Raw genomic sequence first — 27,927 nt, forward strand, 5'->3', positions numbered from 1 at the left:
TTTCTTTTGATGGTTCATTTACATTATAGACTATTTTTGTACTATTTAGTAACTCGTTTTGTAATTTAAGAAATTTATATGAAAGTATATAAAATACTTCCATCAATTTGCTCAGGTTGTTCTCAAACATTTCAGCTTATAAGCTGATTATTTACACACACACACTTACACACACACACACACACACAAAGATAAAAAATAAAGATGACTAGTCATGTCTTTATAATGGCGCAAGTAAGTGAGGCTTGTGCTTTTGGCTCACCGTCAAAATAAATAAAATAATAATAATAACCTCTTGTAGTTAAATAACTGATAGTGTTATAATATGGCTAATCAAGACGTAAAGTATTATTTGGGATATGGGAGAAATCTAGGCTATAATGAAAAAAGTAATGTGCTAAGACCATAAAACTAGTATGATTGCCTTCTTTGAGTTCCTTTAATATTTTTATTATGTATCTAAAATTAATGCATTTAAGACTGGCCAGTGGGTAAGCTACAATGTTGAAGATTAAATTGAAATAAACGATTTGGTTATCGTTATTTAGACGCGAATGACTACAGACCCCAGCTGGAGCAGCGTGATCATGTGATAGGTGTTACTTTTCTCAACGCTGTTCAGAATGGACCAATCACAGGGGATTGAGATTAACCTGGATTTAAGAGGTAGGTAACGTTTCCTAATTATGTATTTAATGCTTTATACGGTGTAATGTCCCAGTATCTTCAATAAGACAAAAAGAGTGAAACTCTATTTTGTTTCTGAGCCGCCAAGTGCTTCCTAGAGGAAGTTTGATATTTATTTATTTTTAATTATTTATTTATTTATTTTTTTACAGAAAATTTGCACAAATAACCATATTATACTCATTATTACATATCATACTATACTATTATATTTAATGTATGTTTAATTTGTATTATTTAATGGCCAGTAGTTCGTTAACTCGATGAGTGCGTCAAACGCGTTGACGTTGGACGTGCGCGTTCTCGTGTTTTGAACTTGACGTGCTCGCGGCCACACGCTCCTGTTAACGACTCTAGTAACGTTACTTCACAAACCGAAACATCCGAAGTGTGTGACTTTGTCCAAGTTCAACCATAAAGATAAAAGCGGACGATTTTTTTGTGACAGTCTTTATTTGATCGGTGAGGATTATCGACCAGTTCGGAGTTTTGGACATATGCGGTTCGCTTCGTCCGAGGTAAGTTTAATATCGTCCTCGCGACTGAAGACGGAGAGTAACGTTAGAAATTACACAAACTCTGCTGTCTTTACTTTCCCTCACAGGGATATAACTCTTCAGTGTTTAAAACGGTTTAGTGTCAGCTTTGTCACTGCAGTTGTTAAACTAAGTTACGCCATTATATGATGACATTACATCATCTGTGAAACTTCAAAATTGTGACACTATTCTAGTCTGTAATAATATGCTGATATTTTATTATGTTGGCTTTGCTGTAAACTATGTTTATATAATCCTGACACAACGCTTTAAAGGGCTACATGTATAACTTTATAGAATCCTAAAACAATGCTTAGCCTGTGTATATACTGTATAATATCAATTCTGTAGTAACTGTGACTTGTTTATCTGCTCGTTTTACACGATTGGTCTTGGTGAACACAAGTTTTCCTGTCTTTAACAGGAAGTTTTATAAGTTTTATCAGGAAGTGATCTGATACACGGATGTTTGAGGTTTCCAGGTCATTGTGTGAGCGCTGAATTGCGAAGTTTTTGTGCACAATGAGGTAGATCTGATCAGAGCAATGTCCAGAGGAGAATGTGTTTTAACAGCAGAAGCAGTGAATGTTCCTCAGAGATGTGTGACTTGTGTTTGGTTTCTCTTTATAGATGTCAATGGCTGTCTGTATCTGAACCTCACACTTTACAAGTCACTGACTCGTTTTCAAGGTGAGAACAATAGTTAAACCCACACACTTTTATCCTAAAAAGAAAACTACAGTGGCATTCATAAATTCAGTTACCTGTTACTTTTTTTTAATGGCTGTAAAAGTTAATTTAGGTATTTTTCCAAGAGTATGACGTGTAATGTGTCAGGGTGGAGTCATATCCGTGTCCTGATATCATAGAAAAAAAATGTCTCATTCAAACAATGAAATTCTTAAAAAAAAAAAAAAAAAAAGTTTGGCATAATATTTTGTGGTTTCTTAAAGCCAAAAAATGAACATGCTGTTCACAGCTTCATAATATTTTAGAATTTTTCTAGTCATAAAGTGCAACTGCAGACTAAAAAATAAATAAATAAAATTGGAAATTGTATCATAGAGGCTTAAACTTTAAAAATATCAGATAATTTGACTTTTTTTTTTTTTTTTTTTTTTTGTACATAAATAGATTAGTTGAAGTTTTTAAATGTAATAGAAAATAGTTTGACTCCTTAAAAGACAATGATGTTTATTAAAAATATAAATTATATAAATTAATAATTCATGATATTTGTAAAGATGGCACTTAAAAAGTGAACATGTATTCAAGGTGTAAAATAAAATAAAAAATATTTATTACACTATTTTACTGGATGGCTACACAACATTACATTTTAAAATCATTAATTCAAAACTTTTCTGAGTTATTCAAAACAGAGTTAAAATCAGCATAAAAAATAAGAAAAAAATGATTACATTCTAAGAACTTGGCACATGTGTTTTAAACTAGAATTTTAAAATATCTATAATTTTGTGCCATTCAAAATTTGGGAAGTGTGATGTCATGATGATGATGATGATGTCATGTCTAGCTGCTGATGTTAACCAGCTCTTTTTTTCCCCGTGGCGTCCACGTGACCCCCATATTTCTGCTTTGCATGCGTTGGTATTTCCCTCAGAAAATGCAAATGGAGTTTGTTGTAGTTTCTGTAACAGCGCTGCTGGTAAGCCTTGGGTTGTTTAGTGGTTGGTTACTTACGGGGCAGCTCTCTCGGGTGCTGAACCTGTAAGGGCTGTTAAACTCTTGTGCAAATAAAGATCTAAACCCAGATTCTATTAAACTGTATTTAAACATTCTATTTAAAAGCAAACAAAAATGATACGTGAACACATTTTCCCAAGTCTGTGTGACATGTACACCAGTTTTCATAGACCTGCAGTTGTTTTACCTTCAAATCCTTTCCATATTTCAGATAGTTTCCCTTCAAGCGCGAGACCTGTCTGTCAGTAGTCAGTGCAGGCTTCACGAGTGTCCTCCTGCTGCTGAGACATCGCTCTCGGTGTGTGTCGTGTCGTCTAGTCACAGTGCAGCTATTGTTGGTGTGTTTCTAGGGAGCGTTTGGGCCGAGGTTAAAGGGGGCTGGGGTATTTTATTACAGTCAGCTGGTCAGTGAGGGCTGTGAGAGCAATTGTTGTTGTGAACTTTGCACGTGCTGCCATGTTTGTTGACGCCAAGTAATCTGAATTGGATGGTTTTTGTTGTGGGGAATTTTCTTTCTTTCTTCCTTTTTTTTTTTTTTTTTACCTGAATGCAAGTTTTGGTTTTGGTTTTCCAGATTAAAAAAATGTGGAATATTTAGTATATAAGGGCTTGGTTGATGCTTTAGATTTTAATCAGTTTTGATTAGAGCCCGACCGATATATCGGCCGGCCGATATTATCGGCCAATATAAGCTAATTGCATTTAAATCGGCATCGGCATTTATAACGGCCGATGAAACATGAGAAACAGAGTCTCATGCTTCACTCATGTTATGAGTGTTGCATAGTGTTCCCACCAGAGGGAGCTCTGCAGCTCCAGAGTTAACAACAGCGCCAGAAGTCCACTACAGAAGAAAGCGATCAACTGTTTTGACGGTGAGTCTGTCGTTCGTCATGTGAAATGATTGTAGATTTAGTTCATACCCTGTATATAAAAACTGTGTGGTAGTTCTAGCTAACGGTCCTATCATTATCACTTCTAAATATTCTGTAACATCACTTACAGCCGCTAATGCATTGCTATATTAGATTAGCCACAAAGCTAATACCATGTTTATCAGTGGAAGAGCGCGAACGTTAATAGGAGGTCAAACTATAACGTTAGCATTTAACTTTTTATTGCGGTGTGTTTCCCACATAATGATGCGTAATTGGGCCTTTCACACAGGACGCGGTATGCACGGCGCTTGCCGCTGGGCTCAGCGTTGCCCTTCAGATACGACGCGATTTGCGCTGCGCTATGGCGCAGGCGGAGTTTTAAAAACGTTTAGCGGGAGCTCTTTCATAGTCTGTTCCTCCTCCTTTCGGTCAGCAGCAAACATGTATCTGTCCCGTTGTAAGAAGCGAGCGATAGCGCTAGTCCTGCTGATGAGAATTAAGAGAGAAGCAAGGAAGAAGAGGCTACCCTCAGGTCCGGAGAACAATTTGGTGAATTCAGGCTGGTTACGTTACTCTAACGCTAATAGCTTCCTTTTTAGCAGGCCCCTTAAATGCTTGCTATTAACTTGTTTGAAGGTGGTTCTTCTCAAAATTGACAGCGGTGTGTTCATGACACTAACGTTAACCATTCAACTTCGAATTGATTCCGTAATCATCCGGTAATAGTAGGCTTTTTTTTTTTTTTTTTTTTTTTTTTTTTTTTTTTTTTACATATTGTTTCAAAGCAGCTTTACAGACATAACAGGAAAATGTTGAAATAATATTGTTAAATATAAGTAGGTAATACCTATTGCTTGACAAATAAAAAAAATATATATATTTCTCATTTTTGCCTATGTAGGAGATCCTACACAGAAAAATGTATAAAATGGTTTATACAGCCCACATACATAGAACAGGCAGATATTTTGCTATTGAATGTTGTGTAAATGCAGTTTATAGGAAATGGGTCTAATATCCAGATTATTTTTTAAAATCAAAATATCGGCTTATAAATCGGCTCTTTTCGAGTTAATATCGGCATCGGCCCCCAAAAATCCATATCGGTCGGGCTCTAGTTTTGATGAACCGATATCTTAAATCTCAAGAATTTGCTGTTAACAACTACACCATGCATTGTTTTTAGTTTATCTGCCATTTCAGTAAGCACAATAAATTTTGTACGTTGTTACTTTTGAAATAAAATCTGAGCTCTGTCAATTTTCTTTCAAAATAAAACTGCTTAGTCAAATTGGTAACACTTTAGGTTAGGGAACACACTATTAACTGAGTTTTGCCTCAATAAACTCCTAATTTCTGCTTAGGCCATGCTTAAAATTGTTCTTGTTTGTCGTAACCCGACCGACCCTGTCAATTTAGGACTGACTCAAATTTATTTATTTTTTTGCTTTTAGTCCGACCGACTTGCCAGTTGTACATTTGCGTTAAGACCGACCAATTTTTTTATTACTCCTCAAACAACTAATACAAAAGCAATAAAATATGATTTATTTTATTTTAGTAAGTATTGTAAATATATAAATTGCCTAGGCCTACAAACAAAGGAAGGCTATGTTCTTTCTTTAAAAAACCCTGTGACGTCATTATGTTTACGCTATTGGTTAACGGATGTCACACTATGGCCTGTGCGTTCGCTTCGTCTCATACTCTCACTCACTGACAGAGTCAATGGTTCGCACTTGGTAATGATGGCTGCGACTGCAGTAAACATAATGTTTGCGGTCACTGTTCAAAGTCATACGGGTCCAGGCACCATAATACATCTAAAACATTAATAAAAACAGCTCGACGCCGCTTCAACTTGGCACGAAGTTCTGAAAAAGCTGTGCCCAGATCTTTTCCCATCCCTTCTACCGTCTACCATATTTTCCGGACTATAAGTCGCATCAATCCAAAAATACGTCATGACGGGGAAAAAAACATATATAAGTCGCACTGGACTATAAGTCGCATTTATTTAGAACCAAGAACCAAGAGAAAACATTACCGTCTACAGCCGCGAGAGGGTGCTCTATGTTTTCAGAGGTAGACTACAGGAGCACTGAGCAGCATTGAGCGCCCTCTCACGGCTGTAGACGGTAATGTTTTCTCTTGTTTCATTTCTCTTGGTTCATGTCAAATTAATATTTTAATAAGTCGCACCTGACTATAAGTTGCAGGACCAGCCAAACTGTGAAAAAAAGTGCGTCTTATAGTCCGGAAAATACGGTAGTCCAAACAGTGACCGTGTCGACTGTCACTTTATGTTCGAAAATCTATTGCACGAATCAACCAAAACAAGTTTCGAAAACGAAAATAAGAAATTGATTTTAACGACCTTCTCTCAGAGCACGTCCAGGTTTTTTTTTTTCTCGGGCTAGAATCGCCTATGTGATTTGTTGTTGTTGACATTTCTAATCGTAAACACAGCCATGTTGAAGCCTGCAGTAAATGTTTTGCATTATGGCAGTCCACTTTGTTTGCTTATTGTTTTTCACGCCAATAAATCATCAAATATTGGTCTTTACCAATATATTGAATCTTTACATTCGTCCTGCCTGTTGTCTGTGGATTTACCTATATTTGGTGTTATTTGCCGTGAAAAACATATTTAGACATGCAAAATCAATTTTACAATCGATTCAATGAACTCTTGTCTCTCAAATCAAGCAGGATTTTTTCCACAAAAGTGACAACCCAAGAAAGCAAAGTAAACGGTCTCTCATTTGTAGGTTGCATTGATACCTAGCGGTGGATGCAAGTAAAACAGTATAACAGTACCTCCTTTTGTTTCTTCTTACGTGAAATTCATGCAATTATCATGTTTTGACAAAGATTTCAATTTGTTTGTGGTCTATATAGCCTGCATCAAAATGAGGTTTGCAAAGATGCGCCCGATGGCACGGGTTGAAGACCCAGTCAGTGACGTCACGATATGCTAATTTGTTTAAATTCATACCTACGTAATCACCATCACCAAAATTTTACACCAAAATTGCCTTACATTGAAACTTGAAAAAATATATATAGACCTACCTACCGACCCTTTTTAAAAAATGTTTTACTGTTACTGCAAACCAAAATATTTCTTAAGGATGGCCTTATTGATAGGAAGTAGGGTTATTGTTGTACTTATGCTTAGGGATGCACGATCATGATTTTTCATGGTCGATACCGATTTCCGTTTTTTTTTTTTTTTTTTTTAAAGCAACAAACAAGAAAGAAGGAAAGTGTGCATAAACAAGATATTTTTTGGTATTTAATAGGCCAAACGGGCTTTTGGCTACTGAAAACAATAACCGTAACCATCTGAAATTAACAGAAGTAACTGATAGATGGTACAGACATCAGCATTTAGCTTTTGTTTCTGAATTGGGTTGAAACTACATAGAACTGGCCTTAAATGAAAAGATTAACTGTAATCATTTGAAATTAAAGGCAATAACTGCATAGTTCTACAATCCAAACAACACAAGCAACACACATTCAATAAGAGGTTTCTTAATCAGCATTCAGTATTTTAGTTTTTAAATTTGGTTTAAAAAAAAAAAAAAAACTTTACCAGTGAGAATAAAAAAAGTATGCTATATAAATAAATTATTCCAAAATGTTAAAATCAAATAATTTTGGTGCAAATAAAACAAAGATGCAAAGGGTTTCATTCGTCCAATTAAAAAAAAAAAAATAGGGTAATGATTCACATCTATATTGTTTTACTTGAGCCAATGAAAAATAAATAACTATTTGCTCAAGTTAAAAAAATATAGATGTGAATCATTACCCTAAAATTTTTTAACTGGATGAATGAAACTTTTTTTCATTGTGCTACAGCAGGTGATTTTAAAATCAAATTAAGTTGATGTATTTTTAAGGTAAATTTTAAATAATAATCCTATACAGAACTGACGTTTACTTCTGTCTTTTCAAACGTGTGCGCAAGTTTTACTTGTTGGTGTGTGTATAAGCTGAGTTTAGCTGAACATCGCTTCACTGTCTCCGCTTGTGCAGAGACAGGTACAGTACGCTCGCGCAGGAAAGGGGCTTTTATTTTGTGCGTCAGTACACCAGCTGCTGTTCACTTCCTGCTATCTGTGCCTCAGACGTGTAGCTCTGCACTTCCAGCGCTGAACGGCTGCCCGTGTCCTGCGCACAGATTTCAAAATACTTCCACACAAATGACATGATAGCGAATGATTACAATGTAGTCTGTGCACGCGGGAGCACTTCAGGAAAAATCGGCCAATTGCGTATTTTAAAGGATCCGTTCTTCGTTATCCCATGTTTTAAACTTTATTTAGTGTGTAATGTTGTTGTTAGAGTATAAATAATATCTGTAAAATTCTAAAGCTCAAAGTTCAATGCCAAGCGAGATATTTTATTTAACAGAATTCGCCTACAACGAACGACCCGTTTGGACTTCATCCCTCTAGTTCCTGCAGTAATGACGTCACTAAAACAGTTTTTTGACTAACCTCCACCCACATGAATACACAAAAATGGGGTGTGGTCTTGTTGCTCTCCGACGGAGAAGAGGAAGAGTTGCGTTTGTGTTTGTCTCCATGTCATTGAAACACTGTTATTTTCATCTCGGAGTCTGATCACCTTTGTTTGGGCTTCCCAGGGACGCTGTACTTGGAGATTAATGGTTACAATTTATGTTTAACTCAGTTCCCGAAAATTATAATCCACATGTAAAACTATGTGCAGCACATTTTGCTGAGGACAGCTTCCTCAATCTCAATCAGTTTAATGCCGGATTTGCACAAAGATTATTCTTGAAAGATGGTAGACTTTTATTTTATTACCTTAGGATCCCTTCAACCATTCATAGAGCAAGAGATTTGGAAAATGTAGATGGGTATATCTATTTATTTATTTGTCAAAGATATTATGGTGGTATAACCATCCTGAGCTAATAATTAAAACAATAAATATTTACAGTCTTTGTCTTAAAATCAGTAAGTCATTGTGGTGCAACAAACAAACAGGAAACTAGTTTGTTGTTGTGGCAAGTAAAGCCCTCATATCCTGCTGTCTTACACTCTCATGAGTGTCAAAACCAGTAAGTCTCTCAAGATGTGTAAGCTTGCAAGTATCTGAGGTTCAAGCAAAAGAGGTTGCACCTCTTGACCTCTGTTTTCTTGTCATCGTGGAGGTTCTGTAAAGCATCTCTTAGGCTGATCAGAATGGTTTGGGATGTAGCTCTAAGGGAGATTATTTTCTCTTTTCTCCAGGTTCTGTAAGAGTAACAGGGCCCTACTGTTAGCTAGTCTCTTTCTTTGGGCACTGTTGCTTTTTGAGGCAGAAATCAGATTGCTTGCTCCTACAGTGCCAGGAGAATCTCGCCGGGTCACATGAGAGTATCTGTGTGTAATGGCACTGTAGGCCATGAATAGAGAGCCACAGTGGAGTCCGGCCAGTCCTGCTGGGTGTCTTGACTTCCTTGTTATTTGATCTCCATTGGCTTTGTTTCTAGTCTTTTCATGATTCTTGATGTTTTTAAGCATGACATTTTTTTTTTACAATCACCAAAGACCATTGCAGCATGTCCCCAAAGTAATATTCTTTAATATTCTCTATTCATTGGCCATTATTTCCAAAATTAGAGAAGGGCTTGAGTACCTGACAAGGTTTGGTCATGAAAACACAATCACGTGATTTAACTCATTTGTTTTCCAATTTGCATCGACACTGTTCACGCTTGACTTTCAGTCTGCCGTTTGCGGTCAGCACTCTGAAGATGATTAGATTTAGATGGCAAATGAATGCAACTGAAGGTCTTGATGTTGTTTTGAAACAATCATTGCTGAAATGTGTATACTGCATTATCATGGTAATGAATTGCATTACAAAAACAGGTTGAAAACTGGTGTTCTCTTAAAAACAAGTAGGCAAATCTTTTTTTTTTCTTTTTCAGATAACAAAAAGAACTGAATGTTTAAGTACAATAAGAAAAAACACATATATATATATATATATATATATAATTTTTTTTTTTTTTTTTAATAAAACAAGATGTTTACAGATTAAAGTGCAAAAGAATGCAGCTGTGAAGAACAATAACAAAGAACCAGAACATTTTAAACCAATATCTAGATATCGTTTTTTTGTACTGATATGTTTTAGTCCAGATTGAAATGTGCAAGTGTAAACAAATGTTTAGAATTAAATATGAAGTCCTCAAGTATTAGGTGTTGTTTAATAAGCACCATTGTGAATAAAGAACATGAAAATTCCTTTCTTCTCCATGATAGACATGAAATTGTCAGAAACAGAAAACTGTGCACCACCACAACCAGCGTTTTAACCAGTTGATGGAGAAAAAAACTAATGTGCAATAATTACAAAATAAATCTAGAATATTCACCCTTTTTTGAGGTGCCTATGATAACAATACTGTCCATGTTCGTTATCACAATATATTGTATTTCCAACACCAGCAAATGTCTGTTTGAGAGTGACTTTGGAACATCTTAATGGCTAGACTTCAAACTGATGCAAGTTTAGAGCACCAGCAGATTACCAAAACCATTTAGAAGAATGTCTTTTAATTAAACATTGCACAATTATGCAAAAAAGAGGTGTCAGTTTTGCTTTGTTAATAATAACTCTAGTGTATCGTGTGAATGCTATACTGATATGTCATACAGGTTTTAATTAATTTCTATATATATATATATATATATATATATATATATATATATATATATATATATATATATAGCTATCATGGTAATATTCTTTGGACAGTGGTGTATGGAGGGAGTTACCCACGTCTGCTGTTTTACCATCCTGAATGATTCATCTTATCAGCTCATTCAAACACCGTGACCACACTTTGAGAGGTGTAACCATGGTAGTGCTACTGGATCAGCCTTTATTTGGCTGTGAGTGAGATAGGGAGTGTGTGTGTGTGAGAGAGAAAAGGATTAAGTGTCATCCTAGTAGGAGTATTGCACAGCTCCTGTGGTTTGGACGCACTAGGCCTTTGAATAAATGATGGAAGTCCTACTTCTTCAGCCAAATGACTCCAGCTGAGAGCTTGCCGGCCATCCTGACTCATGCTGGAAGAACTTGTTCATGCTGCTAATTCACTTCCGAGGGGATTGATTTGAGCAGACCAATCTACTTTTTGAGAAAGTACTTCCTTTGTCTTTGCAGACTAAGGTGGTTTGATTGTATTTGAAGATTGGGTTGATTGAATTAGTGGTGTGGTTAGCTGTAATCTAAGAGTCTCTTTTTTTCTCCAGCTCTTGCAGTAGGTGTGGAGCATGTGGGCCAGCTGCTGCGGCTGGCTCTGTCTGGATGACTCCACTGTGGACGACACCAGAAGCAGCACACGTCACCAGGCCTTCACCAACTCGGGCTTCAGCAGTTACCCATCTCCTCTCGCTCCAGAACCAACATGCAAGGCCTGTGGGGGTCGCTTCGACAGCCACACCAGAAAGGTAATCAATTTTATACAGATGTTAGTACAAAATGATGAGGTCAAGTACTTGTGAATGGCATTTTATCAAAGTTTAGTGTTGTACTACGTCTCACATGGTCATGGAAACATTGGAAATAACAGGGAATTGTAAAATGATGTTGACCTGGAAAAGTCATGGATATTTATTTAATGAAAGAGAATCAGTTTGTATGTGAATTGTTTTACTTTTACGGATCCTTATTTAATCACACATTGACTGTTAAGGCCATGGAAATTCATTTGATTACAAAGTCTTTGAGGGGATAGTTGCCCCAAAGAGAGTTTATAAAAACGATTCCTGTTCTTATTTATGATTAGTTAAAATGTTTTAAGTAAAATACTATAAAATAATAAAATACTAGTTAACATTGGAAATTAGGGATGCACCGATATGAACACAGGGTTTCCCATACATTCATTAATTTGTGGCGGCCCGCCACAATATCAACGCTGACTGCCACGGATTGATTCAGATTTTGAAACTATTTAATATGGGTACAATTGTATTTTATTGTATAGCTGCGCGCTGCGCGCTCCCTCCCTCTCACAAACTGTCAACAGAGGCACGCACGACTAGCCCCTCCTCTTCGAACACGATCTGAATCAAAACATGAGCATGCGTTAGTTAGAGGACGGATTGTGGCCGGTGCTTATTAATGCTTATTCCCCCAGCGAATATTCCAGAATCAATCCAGTTGAATGGTTAGTAATGAACACTGTTGCTCAACATAACTCTGAGAAGTTAGTCTATGTTAAGCGCTGTTGCGTTTCCATTACAGATTCGCGCAAAACTTTTGTGTTTTTTTTTTTTCTAAATATCGATAAACAACTATTGCAAAATGACGGCGTTTCCATTAACCGATGTTATGCGACTAAAACGTCATTCTTTTCCTCTCGCGATCAGTCATTCCAAAAATCATAGCAACGGACATTGGTAGGTAGGTTTATATATATCACAGCCACCAGACTAGACATTATATTATTATCTCCAGGTTCAGGTTGGTGTGTGTTGGTTTTTGTCCACCTCAAACTCCAGGTTTGTGTGTGTGTCACAGTCTGTGTGTGTCCACCTCCAGGTCCAGGCCCGCTTGGAAGAGGTGGGCCAGAGCACGGTTCAGTTGGACTCGGGCGCGGTTCGCATGCAGTGTGAGCGCTAACCGTGCTGGAGCACGGAACAGGACGCGTGGCGTCACGGTTTTGCGCCACTCCAAAACCAACAGTGCATACATAACAGTTATGTGTCCCGTTGAATACAGGTGTCTTAATACAAGAATGTAGCTAATATTAACCAGCAAAGTCCTTGCTGCACTTCAGCTATTACCTTGCAAACCTCCTCATACGAGCAGCACGATTACGTGAAAATTTCCGCGCCACTAAGGCGACACATCTGTTTAACAACAGGCTGTGAGAGGGCTGTGGACCACCGTGGACCAAACGACACAAAATTATCCACAAAGAAAACAGAGCGATGGACTCCATTGTGTTCAGAGAGCGCCGCTCTTCCTGTTTATCCCGAAACCGTCGCACCATAATGACGTAAGCGTGCTCCGGCACGAATGCTGAAACCCTATGTGAGTGCAGGCCAGAGGGGGAGTGGGGAGGGGGGACAATCGTACTCGGGCCCGGTTCATGGCAACCGTGCCTAGTGTGAGTACACCCTGAGTCTTTTTGAATGTTTGAGTGTGTGAGCCTGTGTTTGAGTGTGTCAGTAAGTTTGTAAGTTTGTGAGTTTGAGTGTGTGTCCATCTCCAGGTCCAGGTCCAGGTTTGTGTGTGTGTGTGTGTGTGTGTGTGTGTGTGTGTGTGTGTGTGTGTGTGTGTGTGTGTGTGTGTGTGTGTGTGAGCAAAATTTGCAACAAGAAGTCTGTGGAGCAGTCATAGCATAGACAGTGTAGCAATGGCAATGTCTTCAAAGGGATAGTTCACCCAAAAATGAAAATTCTATCATCGTTTACTCACCATCAAGTTGTTCCAAACCTGTATGAGTTTGAGAACAAAGGAAGGAATATTTGGAAGAATGTTTGTAACCAAACAGATCTCTGTCCCCATTGACTACCATAGTATATATTTTTTCCTACTATGGAAGTCAATGGGGACCGAGATCTGTTTGATTCTTTCATTCTTCCAAATATCTTCCTTTGTGTTCAACAGAACAAAGAAACTCTGGAACAACTTTGGAACAACTTGAGGGTGAGTATATATGATATATTAAACTTAACCCCCCCCCCCTTCCCCGGTCCCCAAACACCACACCACCGCAAATAGAATCTAATTCTGTGGGAAACACTGGAACATTTTGGCTGATACCGATAACTCTTTAAATATGAAAGCCGATAACCTATATGTTGGCCGATAAATCTAAATCCACATTATTACATAATTTTTGAGAGCCTGATTACCAAAAAAGTCTCATCATTAAAAGTCATTAAACCTTTCAACATGAATCAAACATAATGCAGCCTTACAATAAGATAAAATATGCTTAAATAATGGAAACAAGTTACTGGACAATAGTGTTGGGTGATATGGTCATTTTTCAAATCTTCAGATCGTCAGCCCATGAGATCGACGATTCATGATATTATTGTGCATGTGTGGAGCAAGAGAGAGACTCTTTGTTCTTGTCATAGCAGAACTATTTGGTGTTTTAAATCACGCAGGTGTGCTAGAGAGAGTCTGTGGAATCACCAATAATCGGAAAAATATACTTTCAAACATACTGATAAAGTAACGTGTATATATAAATACTGTATTTAAAACAGCTAGTTCATATAAAATCAGACACAGCTGTCATATCACGTGTCCTGTGACGAATCTCCCGCATCTGAGCACGAAAGTTATCAGTCTAAATATTCTGCACAATCAGTCAACGGTGAAAATCAATAGTAGATTTAATTTAAAGTCCAGCAGTTTACCACTAATATTGGGCATAAACGAACACGTTAAATATAAAATATTCAAAACAGGTAAGTTGATATATTTGGAGTAAAGTTGAACTGAACTGATGCATCAGTGCGCCCCATGATGAGAACGACGCACAGCCACAGAAACAAGAATGAGACTCATTCTACAATAATTGTGGCATTAAACTCAGTTAGTGAGGACTCGTTTAAAATATTACACATAAATAGGCCGTTCAGATTACTTGTTAAAGTGCAATCAAATACCTTATATTTGCAGACAATGTGCGTCTCTTTGTGGATGGAGACTCATCCACCGGCTAGAGGCTCTAATCCTCATCTGCGTGCTCGCGCGGTGTGTGTGTGTGTGTGTGTGTGTGTGTGTGAAATGCAGTGCTGAAGTGAAATAGCTGGGCAGTTTGATAGACGAATTATAATAGGCTGCCCAATAAAAATAAAAATAATACTTATTATAATTGAATACATTAATAGGGGAATGAACCTAATATCGTCTTGACTATCGACAGAGACATCTGCTATCATTGATATCTCTGACTATCGTCGATACACGATACTATTGTCTATCGGCACAACCCTACTGGACAACATTATTTACGTGTAAAAAACAAAACAAAAAGGCGATAAGATGATGGAGTGTGTTGAAAGAGGTCCAGCACGTAAGGATTATAGCCAGAGATATTTTCAAAATCATTAAACATTGACATTATTAAGATTATTATTTGGCATTTCCAATTAATGTAGACCTGTTATTTTCTGGCTATTATTATTGGGTTACTTTTTATTATTACAATTATATTACAATTAATTTGCTTCGCAATAATTTCATAGCGCAACACCACATAACTGACACTCTGTGACTCGCAGCCTGTGAGGAAAATAAAAAATAAGGCTTTTAGCTTAGGCTGCTCCTCAATGAAAATGTTTTAAATATGTCTTTTAAAACAGGTTTATTATATCCTACTAGGAATTATAGGCCTATAGCCTAAATAAAATTCAGTAACAATTTTATGTACCGACTTTCAAAAACAACCTGTTCAACACGAATAATGTTTCTTCTCATTGTTTTCACTATATTCGGGCCACAAGAGAAAGTTAAAGAAATTAATAAAAATAGTTAGATATACCACTGTGACGAGTGGGGCGGGGCCGAGGGACGTGGGAGCGAGGAGCTACACCTGTTCGACCCACCGGTCTCGAGGCCCACGGAGGAGATGGAAGGATATAAAACTGGAGCGACGACAATGAAGGACGAGAGAGGACCAGGCCTGGGCTTTATTTTAGGTTTTGTGTTTATTTTGTAATTAAAGGTTCAGTTGAGTGTCCGCCGGTTCCCGCCTCCTTCTTCCCGATGATTACGAAGGTTTTATCATTACAACCACATATTAGGAGGTTGGTCTCTTGTCGTCTCTGAATACGCACTGTTAATGTGTCGTCACATGACGAAAGCACCGTCAGTTTTTACTTTCACCATCATTGTGAAAGACGTTCACCGGCATAAAAATATATCTCACCTAAATGTTTGATCATGCACAGTATTTTTGTTTTGACAGTCGTTCAACTGTTGCACTATAGCTTACACACAGCACAAGCCTGATTTCATGAGCTGTATGTGAGGGGTTGACACATTCTCATAGGAAGTCCATGTGTGGTGTGTAAGCAGTGCAGAAGCAGCAGGTGTCTGCAACTGATCCATGGCTCTTTACTACAAACACAACATTTATCCAGTATTTGATATCAAATCCTAACATCGTTAGTAAAAAAAATGCTTTTATTAGCATTGTGATTCTTTTTCTACACAGTACAGTAATACAGTCTTTCATAGGCGTGTATAAATGCAATAAATGTTGCTCAAGCAAGTGGCAAAATTAAAACTTTACCATAGACAAAAACATTCAGCTCTACTGCCTTTTGTTTTGCATTTAAATCTTTATTACAAGCAGTCCTGCGGTTTATGAAGAACTTTGTTTTCCTACCTCCACAAATGCCATTTTCTGCGGATCGGGTATATAAATAAATATATATATATATGCCATACAACCTCTGTTTTACAGTTTGAGTGAGAGACTGGAATCATTGTGTGAGCGTCCTCATCCAGCGTGAATTATCCAGAATGCACTTTGTAAACTGTAGCTCGAATGACAGTACGACGATGCATATCGATGTCTCAGCCATTGTAGCACTTCTTTACTGTAGTGCACTGTCACGCCACATTCATGGAATTCCTGCACACACAGCTTACGTAAGAGCAGAGACACACTGGGATCTGGTTTCCTGAAAAGATTTGTTTGAAGATATGAGATTGGAAGTTTTTGATGTTTGAACACAAGCTGTTAGTAGACTTACTAGTGGCTAGGACATCTAGTATTGTTATCTGAATAGAGCTCAGTAGTTTTTTCAGCAGAAGCTTATTCTTTCTTCAATAATACAAAAGAAAAAAGGTTTCCAAGCCTTGAATCAAACCAGCTATTTTCATTATTCAGTATTACAGCAACTGATTTGAAACCTTCTCATATATTTTATATTTTTGAGAAAAATGAATGGAATTTATTTTATCTCCGTTTGAGGAGTGGCAGCAGAAGTTTGGCCGACTTGTGTCATGGCCTTAAAGGTGCAGTATTCGATTTGAGAACAGAAACGCTGTTCAAAGTGGATCGAACTGAGCACCAAAACACACTTGTAACCAATCACCGTTAAGGGGCGTGTTTACCACCTGGGGAGGTGTTTGTTGTGTCCACCTTTTATCTACTGCATTTTAAATTGTGGGAGGCACTTCCGGTTTGGGGAAGTTCCACTCAAAATGAGTTAAATCATTTCAAATCATAAGTTTGTGCTATAAAATAAATCCTTCTTTTTGACTGAATGGGCAGTTTCAGAAGTTAGTAGCATAAAATTGCAGTTGGTTTATTAATGTGACATGATATAACATCAATATCTAGCCTATAGAATAGCTCTTTTCAGCCCGCTGCATTATTTACCTCCTGATTACTTTAATGTTTCCTTTGCATTCTGCTTTAAGTAAATGAAAAAAGACGACATATACAGTGAATTTGTGGCCAGCTCTTCCGATTCAATTTACAATATAAAAAAATGAATGCAATTCCCTGGAATGCAAATCCTCACATCTCTTTCCAGCTTAGTTTTCACATGTGAATATTGAATGAGAACGAATGATTTATTTGACATGAATGTGGATTTTAGGCAGTAAAGTATCAGTGAGTGGAAGGAAATGATATCATGTGTAGTCTGTTGCTCCACAGCTCTGACTGAATGGCATTGTGACTTCCAGAACACTACACTTGAGTTCTGTTGTGTTAATATTTCCTGAAGAAACAGTGCAGCTCATTGTTTTATTAGACATAAGGTTGTAAACCGAGGATGTGCTTAGAATGAGTGTAACTTTTGACCCAGTTCTTACAACCTGTAAATTATTATTCTTATTATTAATGTCCTTGTCAATTGCAAAATGCAGGGTTCTTAACTGTGTTAAATACTACTTAAGTAAGATTAGAAATTGTGTTCCAGTCTTAACCTGGCTTTCACCCTCCCATTATTTATTGCAGCACGTGTGCATGGACTGCAAGAAAAACTACTGCAGCCGCTGCTCCACGCAGCAGGACCTCCAGCCACGGATGTGCCACACCTGCCAGCGTTTCCGGGGCATCGTGTTGGAGCGAGCCGAGCTGATGAAGCTCAAGGTGAAGGATCTGAGAGACTACCTCCACCTGCACGAGATCTCCACGCAGATGTGCCGTGAGAAAGAGGAGCTGGTCGAGCTGGTTCTCGGCCAGCAGACGCCTACATCTGACACACACATTCCTCCCCCCACAGTGACCACACAGGAGCCTAGCGCTCCAATCATAACCATCAGCCCATCGACAAACAATGGCACAACAGAACTGGGGCCTCAGACTCCAGCAACAGAAGATGGACAGGTACAAAAAAAATAACTATTGTACTTACACTACTGGTCAGAGGTTAGGAAACCTTATTGTGTGTGTGTGTGTGTATATATATTAGGGATGGGCGTTTTCAGCAAATATCACATTCGAATATTTGAGCTCACAAAAAACAAATATTTGTTTATTTAAATTAAGTATAAAGAGACAGACGTTATTTCTCAACAACATTTGTTTCCGTCATTTTTGAACACACAATAAGCTTGAACATTACACATCGTGTTTTGTAGCTGAAAACCTTTAACAATGCGTGCAAACAAACAAAAGTACAGATTAAAAGCAAAAAAAAAAAAAAGTGAATAAAGAAATACATAAAGCAGCCTGCAGCAATTAGGCTATTGTACAGAATTCTTACACTTAACTTTGAAACTTTTAAACTGTCAGCAAATCTTTTTTTCTTTTTTTTCTATTGTTTTACATGTTCTTGTTAAGAAATACGGTCATGTAAACATGATCAGGGGAAAGTCGGCTCCTTAGTCTGTTAACAATAAGGCCGGCCGCGGAGAAACCGCGCCCTGACGGCACAGACGTTGTATGGACTCACAGATAACGGTGTGCTAAGTGAATACTTTTTGTGAAGCGCTTCGTGTTTTGGTTTCACCACTGAATGGGATCCTCATCTGGTGGAATACATGGCTCCAGCAAGAACTGTTCCCGCTCGTCTCGGCTGGACCCTCTGTAATCATCGCTGGAGAACTGGCTCAGCCTTTTCCGACGAGTGGGCATTGCATCCTCTTCATCGTTGGTGACGGCGGCTGCATCCGCACCACTCGCATCAAGGAAAATGTTCTGATAATGTTCAAAAGAGTTATTTTTTTCTTCTCTCATGTTTTCATCGAGAAACCTGAGATGTTTGTGCCGAGGGTCTAGGGCAGACGCGAGAAGAGGAGTTTTCACTGCATTCTCCAAGTTAGCAGTGTTTATTCGTTGCTTGAGAGATGTCGCAACAATGTTCTTCAATTCGGTCACTTTCTGTGATTCTCCACGCCATATTTGAAGCACTGTAGAAGACCGCAGTTCTTATTCATTCATTAATTATTTTTTGCTTGCATACATCTTCAAATATGCCGTGGAGAATCACAGAACGTGACCAAATTAGGTTTTATTGTGAACCTTTTTTTTTTTTTTTTGCGAAATTCAAATATAATTTTTATTTATCGAATAATTAGAGCAGAACGAATATTCGAATGTTCGACTATCCGTGCAAACCCCATGAGTGTGTGTATATATATATATATATATATATATATATATATATGTATATATGTGTATATGTGTATATATATATACATATATATATATATATATATATATATATGTATATATGTGTATATGTGTATATATATATATATATATATATATATATATATATATATATATATATATATATATATATATATATATATATATATATATATATATATGTATATATGTGTATATGTGTATATACACAGTACAAACCAAAAGTTTGGACACAACTTCTCATTCAAAGAGTTTTCTTTATTTTCATGACTATGAAAATTGTAGAGTCACACTGAAGGCATCAAAACTATGAATTAACACATGTGGAATTATATACATAACAAAAAAGTGTGAAACAACTGAAAATATGTCATATTGTAGGTTCTTCAAAGTAGCCACCTTTTGCTTTGATTACTGCTTTGCACACTCTTGGCATTCTCTTGATGAGCTTCAAGAGGTAGTCACCTGAAATGGTTTTCACTCCACAGGTGTGCCCTGTCAGGTTTAATAAGTGTGATTTCTTGCCTTATAAATGGGGTTGGGACCATCAGTTGTGTTGTGCAGTAGTCAGGTGGATACACAGCTGATAGTCCTACTGAATAGACTGTTAGAATTATATAATGGCAAGAAAAAAGCAGCTAAGTACAGGAAAACGAGTGGCCATCATTACTTTAAGAAATTAAGGTCAGTCAGTCCGAAAAATTGGGAAAACTTTGAAAGTGTCCCCAAGTGCAGTCACAAAAACCATCAAGCGCTACAAAGAAACTGGCTCACATGCGGACCGCCCCAGGAAAGGAAGACCAAGAGTCACCTCTGCTGCGGAGGATAAGTTCATCCGAGTCACCAGCCTCAGAAATCGCAGGTTAACAGCAGCTCAGATTAGAGACCAGGTCAATGGCACACGGAGTTCCAGCAGCAGACACATCTCTAGAGCAACTGTTAAGAGGAGACTGTGTGAATCAGGCCTTCATGGTAGAATATCTGCTAGGAAACAACTGCTAAAGAAAGGCAACAAGCAGAAGAGACTTGTTTGGGTTAAAGAACACAAGGAATGGACATTAGACAAGTGGAAATCTGTGCTTTGGTCTGATGAGTCCAAATTTGACATCTTTGGTTCCAACCACCGTGTCTTTGTGCGACGCAGAAAAGGTGAACGGATGGACTCTACATGCCTGGTTCCCACCGTGAAGCATGGAGGAGGAGGTGTGATGGTGTGGGGGTGCTTTGCTGCATGGCTACCACAGCATCTTGCAGCGGCATGCTTTTCCATCCGGCTTGCGTTTAGTTGGACCATCATTTATTTTTCAACAGGACAATGACCCCAAACACACCTCCAGGCTGTGTAAGGGCTATTTGACCAAGAAGGAGAGTGATGGGGTGCTGCGCCAGATGACCTGGCCTCCACAGTCACCGGACCTGAACCCAATCGTGATGGTTTAGGGGTGAGCTGGACCACAGACAGAAGGCAAAAGGGCCAACAAGTGCTAAGCATCTCTCGGGGAACTCCTTCAAGACTGTTGGAAGACCATTTCAGGTGACTACCTCTTGAAGCTCATCAAGAGAAAGCCAAGAGTGTAATCAAAGCAAAAGGTGGCTACTTTGAAGAACCTAGAATATGATGTCACATGATGCTTCAGAAATCATTCTCATATGCTGCTTTGATAAAAAAAAACTAACTTTATTATTACCAAATCTTGAAAACCATTTTTGCTGCTCAGTGTTTTTTTTTTGTTGTTTGTTTGGAAACCATCTGTTTTTGAATTGAACTTTTAAATTCATCTGTATGCACAGCTGTGTGCTTGTGCTTGCATGTGCTTCACTTCTCGGTTTGGTTCACACAGCACAGTAAAGCACAGCTTTAAAATTAGGGATGCACCGAAAGCACTTTTTTCAGTACTAGCTCGATACCGATACTTTTATTTATTTTTTGTGTACTTGGCGATACAGAGTACAGATACCGATATTTTTATTGCATTTGTACATTTTTTAAATATTGGGCACAAGACCCAAACGTGTATGTATAATGTTAGCTGGTTAACTTAATTTATTAAACAGATACAGTCAAACCAAAATGTATTCAGACACCTTCAACATTTCACATTATCACAGTTTATTCGCTATAGTTTAGAAGGTTGTAATAAAATATGACAAGAACCCATAGTTAAAATGTGTCAGAACAAATTCGTCTTGATAATGTTAGATAACTTTGATAGAAAGGTATGTAATGGATTACAATCAACCAAAAATGATTCAGACAGCTGTATGACAGTATTTACACATCAACACTTAGTCAGGCAACCCTTAGCCTCAATGACAGCCTGTAGTCTCCAGAGCATGCTGTCATCCAGCTTCATGCAACCTGAACTTCAGTTTTTTCCCCCAGACTTGGTCTGAATAATTTGTATCAGTTTGAAGAATTTTTGGGTATTATTTGTCACAGTTTACTTTATTTTGCTATCCTCATTTACATTAATGAATTATAGTGTCCTGCATCCACTAGTCTCTGAATAATTTTTGGTTTGACTGAATATCCTTCGGTTATTTTCACACTTAATTATGCCCATTAAAATGTTATTTTACAAGTTTTTGCTCTGGTTCATCCTCTGTAATTTAATAGCATTAGAGCTGCTCCATTGCAGAACTGAAACATTCAGCGATTTATATTCCAAAGCCACTCATATAACTCAAGCAAGCAAAAAACACACAACGCGTGCATGTGTTTGTATTGGTGCAGAACGAGAGGAACAGTAGTAATGTACTGCCGAGCGCATTACACACAGCTGCTAGATTCACTTTCACCAGAAAGTCAAGTATGCCTAAGGTTGAAAATGAAATAATTTTTATAGTGAATGCCCCTATAAATTGTCTTTTTGTACAATTTAGTTTTAATCCAAATGCGTGTGCTAAGTGAGTGAACATCAAAGATCACACAACAGAAGTGCGCGAGCGTTTTTACGAGTACGAGGACAGGAGCTCAGTATCAGGCCCCATCCCTATTTAAAATGATTCACTTTTGACACAGACTCTTAAGAACACTGTTGTGACTTAAAATGAGTTCGATAGGTAGAAGCGCTGTGGTGAACTGTGTTGGCTGTGACCTTTGACCCTTAGAGCTTGGCTGAGGCGACAGCTGAAAGCGAGATGGATGCTGAGCTGCAGGTGGAGCAGGAGTCGCAGGTACCTCCTGAAACTCCTCACCTCTCCTCTTCTGCTTGCTGCTACGCTTTCGGGGCATTTATGTGGGGCAGAGGACAGAACAGCGACCTGGTGCACTTCCAATGCTTATGAATCTCTCTCTCATTCTTCTGCAATGAAAAGATGATTTATGGCGTTCTCAGCAGTTTAAAGAATGTCTTCTGCTTCCATGTGGGTGCTGTGAGCGTGGGAAAAAGCTTGGCTGCAGGCTGGGATGAATCACTGCTTCTTTGAAAGTCTGTTTTACTCTTTTCACATCTTAAAGTGATAGTTCATGCATAAATGAAGACTCTGTCTAGATACTTGCAACTAGGGATGCACGTAAAACTTGCGCACACGTTTGAAAAGACAGAAGTAAACGTCAGTTCTGTATAGGATTATTATTTAAAATTTACCTTAAAAATACATCAACTTAATTTGATTTTAAAATCACCTGCTGTAGCACAATGAAAAAAAATGTTTCATTCATCCAATTAAAAACATTTTAGGGTAATGATTCACATCTATATTTTTTTAACTTGAGCAAATAGTTATGTATTTTTCATTGGCTCAAGTAAAACAATATAGATGTGAATCATTACCCTATTTTTTTTTTTAATTGGACGAATGAAACCCTTTGCATCTTTGTTTTATTTGCACCAAAATTATTTGATTTTAACATTTTGGAATAATTTATTTATATAGCATACTTTTTTTATTCTCACTGGTAAAGTTTTTTTTTTTTTTAAACCAAATTTAAAAACTAAAATACTGAATGCTGATTAAGAAACCTCTTATTGAATGTGTGTTGCTTGTGTTGTTTGGATTGTAGAACTATGCAGTTATTGCCTTTAATTTCAAATGATTACAGTTAATCTTTTCATTTAAGGCCAGTTCTATGTAGTTTCAACCCAATTCAGAAACAAAAGCTAAATGCTGATGTCTGTACCATCTATCAGTTACTTCTGTTAATTTCAGATGGTTACGGTTATTGTTTTCAGTAGCCAAAAGCCCGTTTGGCCTATTAAATACCAAAAAATATCTTGTTTATGCACACTTTCCTTCTTTCTTGTTTGTTGCTTTAAAAAAAAAAGAAAAAACGAGAAATCTGTATCATAATCAGCCATGAAAAATCATGATCGTGCATCCCTATTTGCAACTAGGTAAAGATCGGGATAAATCCATTCCCAGTGAATGAAGCCATTGAGATGAGCCAATCAGATCAACTGATCTTTCATGCATGGGGTGAAACGAACTAGTGTGAAAAGTCACAGTTAATGGAAGTAGCAACAAATCTTGTGACGAATAATGGTTTATCTAGAAAAAAAGGGAATGGGATTTGATTTTACCCATCAATGAGGTTAAAACTGAATGTGTGCTTGCAGTCGATTGTAGGGGTCTGGACTAAATGACTGGAGAAACCAAATCACGTTTATTTCTATAGCGCTTTATACAGTTTCTATTGTTTCCGTGCAGCTCTAGTCAGTTCAGGTTGATTCCATTCAGTACTACAAATATGTAATATGAAACAAAGTCAGTTCAAGTTTCATTCTCATCTGATAGTTTCAGTGCCGTCAAATCAATAATGATGCTGAATATTAAAGAGACTTTTAAACCCCAGCTAAGCGAGCCAAAGGCGACAGTGACTAGGAACCCAAACTCCATCAGGTGAAAGCAATGAAGAAAGAAAAAAAACAGCCTCAGTTGGACGACCGGTTCTCCTCTGGCGTGGATGAATGAATATGGTGTGATTTAGTAGATTGATATCCAAAATTTTCACGTATAATTACCTTCTGCTGCCGTCAACAGTCCTGCATGTCACCAGAGGAGTGTCATTTTCATCAGAAGATTGAGTTACGTCGTTTTGATTAAACATTAGCATACTGTATAATGTTGACATAATAGCAGTATGTGGAGTTACACACGGTCCTCGCACTGCCTTGCATTAATCGATTCATCTGTGTGTTTTCTAATCTAATCTAATCTAATAGCAGTATGTGGAGTTACACACGGTCCTCGCACTGCCTTGCATTAATCGATTCATCTGTGTGTTTTCTAATCTCCTGCATCTATCTTAGCATGTCTCATCTTTCTGTTCATAGTGTCAGTTTGTGGTTAGGTCTTGACAGCTAAACTAATTTGGCTTTTTACTCATCTCTGGATTGCTTTGTGGTTGGGGTTAAACCTTGTTCTAAATCAGCAAAAGTGAAAGTATAAATGATACACTTTAATTTTCTAGCGTTTGTCCTTGATTTGGCAGATTCTTGTTCTCTGAAGTCTCTCAGCGGAGGGATGTTTGCATGCATTTGGGATGCCAAGAGATCCTTTACCTCTCAGGCCTAGATAAACCGATGTTTGCATGCTGTCTTTCTCTGTGTCAGTCCTCAGACTCGGAGGAAGTGCTGGCTCCGGGGCGACGGGCGTCTCTCTCTGACCTCCGATCAGTGGAGGACATCGAGGATCTGAGTGTCCGGCAGCTGAAGGAGATTCTGGCCAGGAACTTTGTGGACTATAAGGGCTGCTGTGAGAAATGGGAGCTGATGGAGAGAGTGACGCGTCTGTACCACGACCAGAAGGACCTGCAGAACATGGGTAAAGAGTTTGGTGTGATCAGATGCATCAGCATGAGAATGAAGCCCAGCTCAGCTTTGTGACACAGATGTGTTGTTTTTTTATAGTTTAGTTTGTGCTGTTTTTCCAGTGTAACCTGTAGGTTTGGCATATTTTTAAGTGGTAACTTGGTTTTGCAGTTAGTGGCTTGGGCAAACATGATCACATTTTCTGAAGTATGCCTAAATATAAAAGTTGAATGTATTATTTCTGTTGATTACATTAACAAACTGTATTTCATTTTTACAGTGTCTAATGCCACAGAAGGTACAGGTGGGTTTATTTCTTATGACTTCATTTAATATTTTAAGTGTTCATTTAATTTCAAGTTTCAAGTCAAGGTAATTGTCATTTTACTGTGAAGCTATGCATAATTTTATCAGTCATTTATATATAGAAATATAATTGGTTTTCAATTGGTTTAATAATGTTTTGAAAAACTTTAATACCATTTTCAACAAATTAAATTAAAGCGTTTAGCAGATGCTTTTATCCAAAGCGACTTACAGTGCATTCAGGATATACATTTTTACCTACCATGTGTTCCCGGGGAATTGAACCCACAACCTTGTTCAATGCTCTACCACTTGAGCTACAGGAACACAACCATTTCAACCACTTTCAAGCTAAAATGTTTATTTGATGTGATCATAAAACTTTATTTAAAAAAGTCTACACCTTAAAAACACAGTAGTGTACAATCTCAATAATTTTCAAAGGTTTATACATTTTATATTTTGTCGTCAAATAATATTTTGGGAGTTTTACCATGTGACATTTTACAACTTGCCCTATCAGGTCAAATTATCTGACACTGTGTCAAGGTCAATAAATTATATGACTTCAGATTTCTTTCTTTCTTTCTTTCTTTCTTTCTTTCTTTCTTTCTTTCTTTCTTTCTTTCTCTACTTAAGGGGGTCATATGATGTTGCTAAAAAGAACATTATGTTGTGACCTTGCAAAATTGGAATTGCCCCACTTTATAGAAACACTTCGGCATTGTAGGCTGCTCTCACAGGAAACAGTCCTCTGTAAAATTTGCTCAAATAGTTGGGTTGAACTGTTCCGGAACAGTGTTGTAAATACAACATAACTACTGATTTTTTTTGGAAGGCCAGAGAAAGTAGTTTCACTTTCACAACGAAACACACAGAATCTCCACGACATGGCATTGGCGGCATAGACTGTATAAAAACATGGACGTAGTGTCCGTGACGTCACCCGTAGTCTCCTGAAGAGAGTTTTTGAAGCCTAAAGTGTGTAGAGCGGGCCGTCGCCATCTTGGCAGCGCGTCACCGCGCGACTCTCCCGGACAATCAAACATGGGCAAAAAGGCGGGAGCTAGTTGCTGAAGCCACACCCACCTAGCACGACGGCAGTGTCAGCAGTGGCAATCCACCTGTCACTCAAGTGGCTACGCCCTTAATTATGCAGAACTTTAAGTCTTAATATAATTTAAACGGATGAGTTATAAAAAAATTCACCCCCCTCACAGTTGTCATGAAGGGCAAAATTAGCTATTTAGACCAAAATCATTTTTTGAACCAGGCTGTAAACATGTTTTTTCCTGATGTAAAGTTGGGCATTTTAACATGGGGAGTCTATGGAACTGACTCCCTTTTGCAGCCAGCCTCAAGTGGCCAGTCGATGATTTGCAGTTTTAATCAATTCCTTATTGGCCTCACCAGAGAGAGTGGGAGGTTGGCGCTCGATTGGCGGCAACAATACTACAGCAGGAATAAAAGATATGCCATCTTTCTTTGAGTGAACATTTGTGCGCTGTTATGCAAATCTCCCCACACAGTGATGTAGACGTGGGGGCGAGTTTAAAAGAGGTGTTTTAGGAGGGAGTAGACAAGTCTTAACTTTCATAAAGAATATCTCTTTGGCTTTGAAACGTTTTAGTCTTTGCAACTTTAAGGACCTTATCTATTTACGAACCGCTTGTAACACTCCAGAGAGAAAGGTAAATTTGAAATAGCATCAAATGAATGCTTTAACCCATCCAAAAAATATCAAAATTCATTTAAAAAGATGCTTTAAGTGAAGGTTATAAACTGCATTTTTAATGTCGACCAAAATGTCATGATATTCACACACTTGCACTCTTTAGTTTTTTTTCCATGCTGATAGTAATTCTTCTAAGTTTGTGATGCCTTCTTGTGTTCTTTACAGACGCCGGACCAGGGACGGCCGTGGAGGAGAGCCTGTGTAAGATCTGTATGGACTCGCCCATCGACTGTGTTCTTCTGGAGTGCGGACACATGGTCACATGCACAAAGTGCGGCAAGCGCATGAGCGAGTGTCCGATCTGCCGGCAGTACGTGGTGCGAGCTGTGCACGTGTTCAGATCCTGAACCACAGGATCCATCACCGCTATCTCACAGTCCTTCCCTCCAGCAGCGGATACTGTAGAGAGCTTTCAGGTGGCCTTTAATACTCGCACAATTATCTTGCGGCACTTTAAACCATCGCGAATAAGATATGCAGATTTCTGAGCAATATCTACTGGATTCAGTTTCAGATTTCATTCTTCAAAGTGTGCCTTCTAGATGTTTTAAAGAGGAAGCTTTATTTTTGATCATGGGATTATGTCACATGTTTGTTGACACTTCAGTGCAACATAAATGCCTGTTTCTGCCATTTCCCACATTAGTAAACAATGAAAGGATTGTATGATCACACACAGACAGCCCTGGTGCTCTTC

The 27,927-nt window shown here is 38.0% G+C and overlaps 2 protein-coding genes across 3 annotated transcripts in view; both read left to right on the top strand.

Moving 5' to 3' along the window:
* Positions 1 to 27,927, top strand: part of LOC132108259 (transcription factor Dp-2-like) — a 144,751-nt gene that overhangs the window by 28,862 nt on the left and 87,962 nt on the right. The gene's annotated exons all lie outside the window — the stretch shown is intronic.
* Positions 983 to 27,911, top strand: rffl (ring finger and FYVE-like domain containing E3 ubiquitin protein ligase). Of its 2 annotated transcripts, XM_059514938.1 has the most exons (8): positions 983 to 1,205; positions 1,857 to 1,916; positions 11,101 to 11,298; positions 17,799 to 18,170; positions 22,548 to 22,613; positions 24,992 to 25,202; positions 25,470 to 25,493; positions 27,396 to 27,911. In XM_059514938.1, the coding sequence occupies exons 3-8, from the start codon at positions 11,122 to 11,124 to the stop codon at positions 27,575 to 27,577; spliced, it is 1,032 nt and encodes a 343-aa protein (XP_059370921.1). In that variant the 5' UTR covers positions 983 to 1,205; positions 1,857 to 1,916; positions 11,101 to 11,121; the 3' UTR covers positions 27,578 to 27,911. The 2 variants fall into 2 exon arrangements, with proteins under 2 accessions (XP_059370921.1, XP_059370922.1); XM_059514939.1 differs by lacking the exon at positions 22,548 to 22,613 and having other exon boundaries at positions 984 to 1,205.

The sequence above is a fragment of the Carassius carassius genome, chromosome 28 (genome assembly GCF_963082965.1).
Source record: "Carassius carassius chromosome 28, fCarCar2.1, whole genome shotgun sequence".
NCBI classification, from domain to species: Eukaryota; Metazoa; Chordata; class Actinopteri; order Cypriniformes; family Cyprinidae; genus Carassius; species Carassius carassius.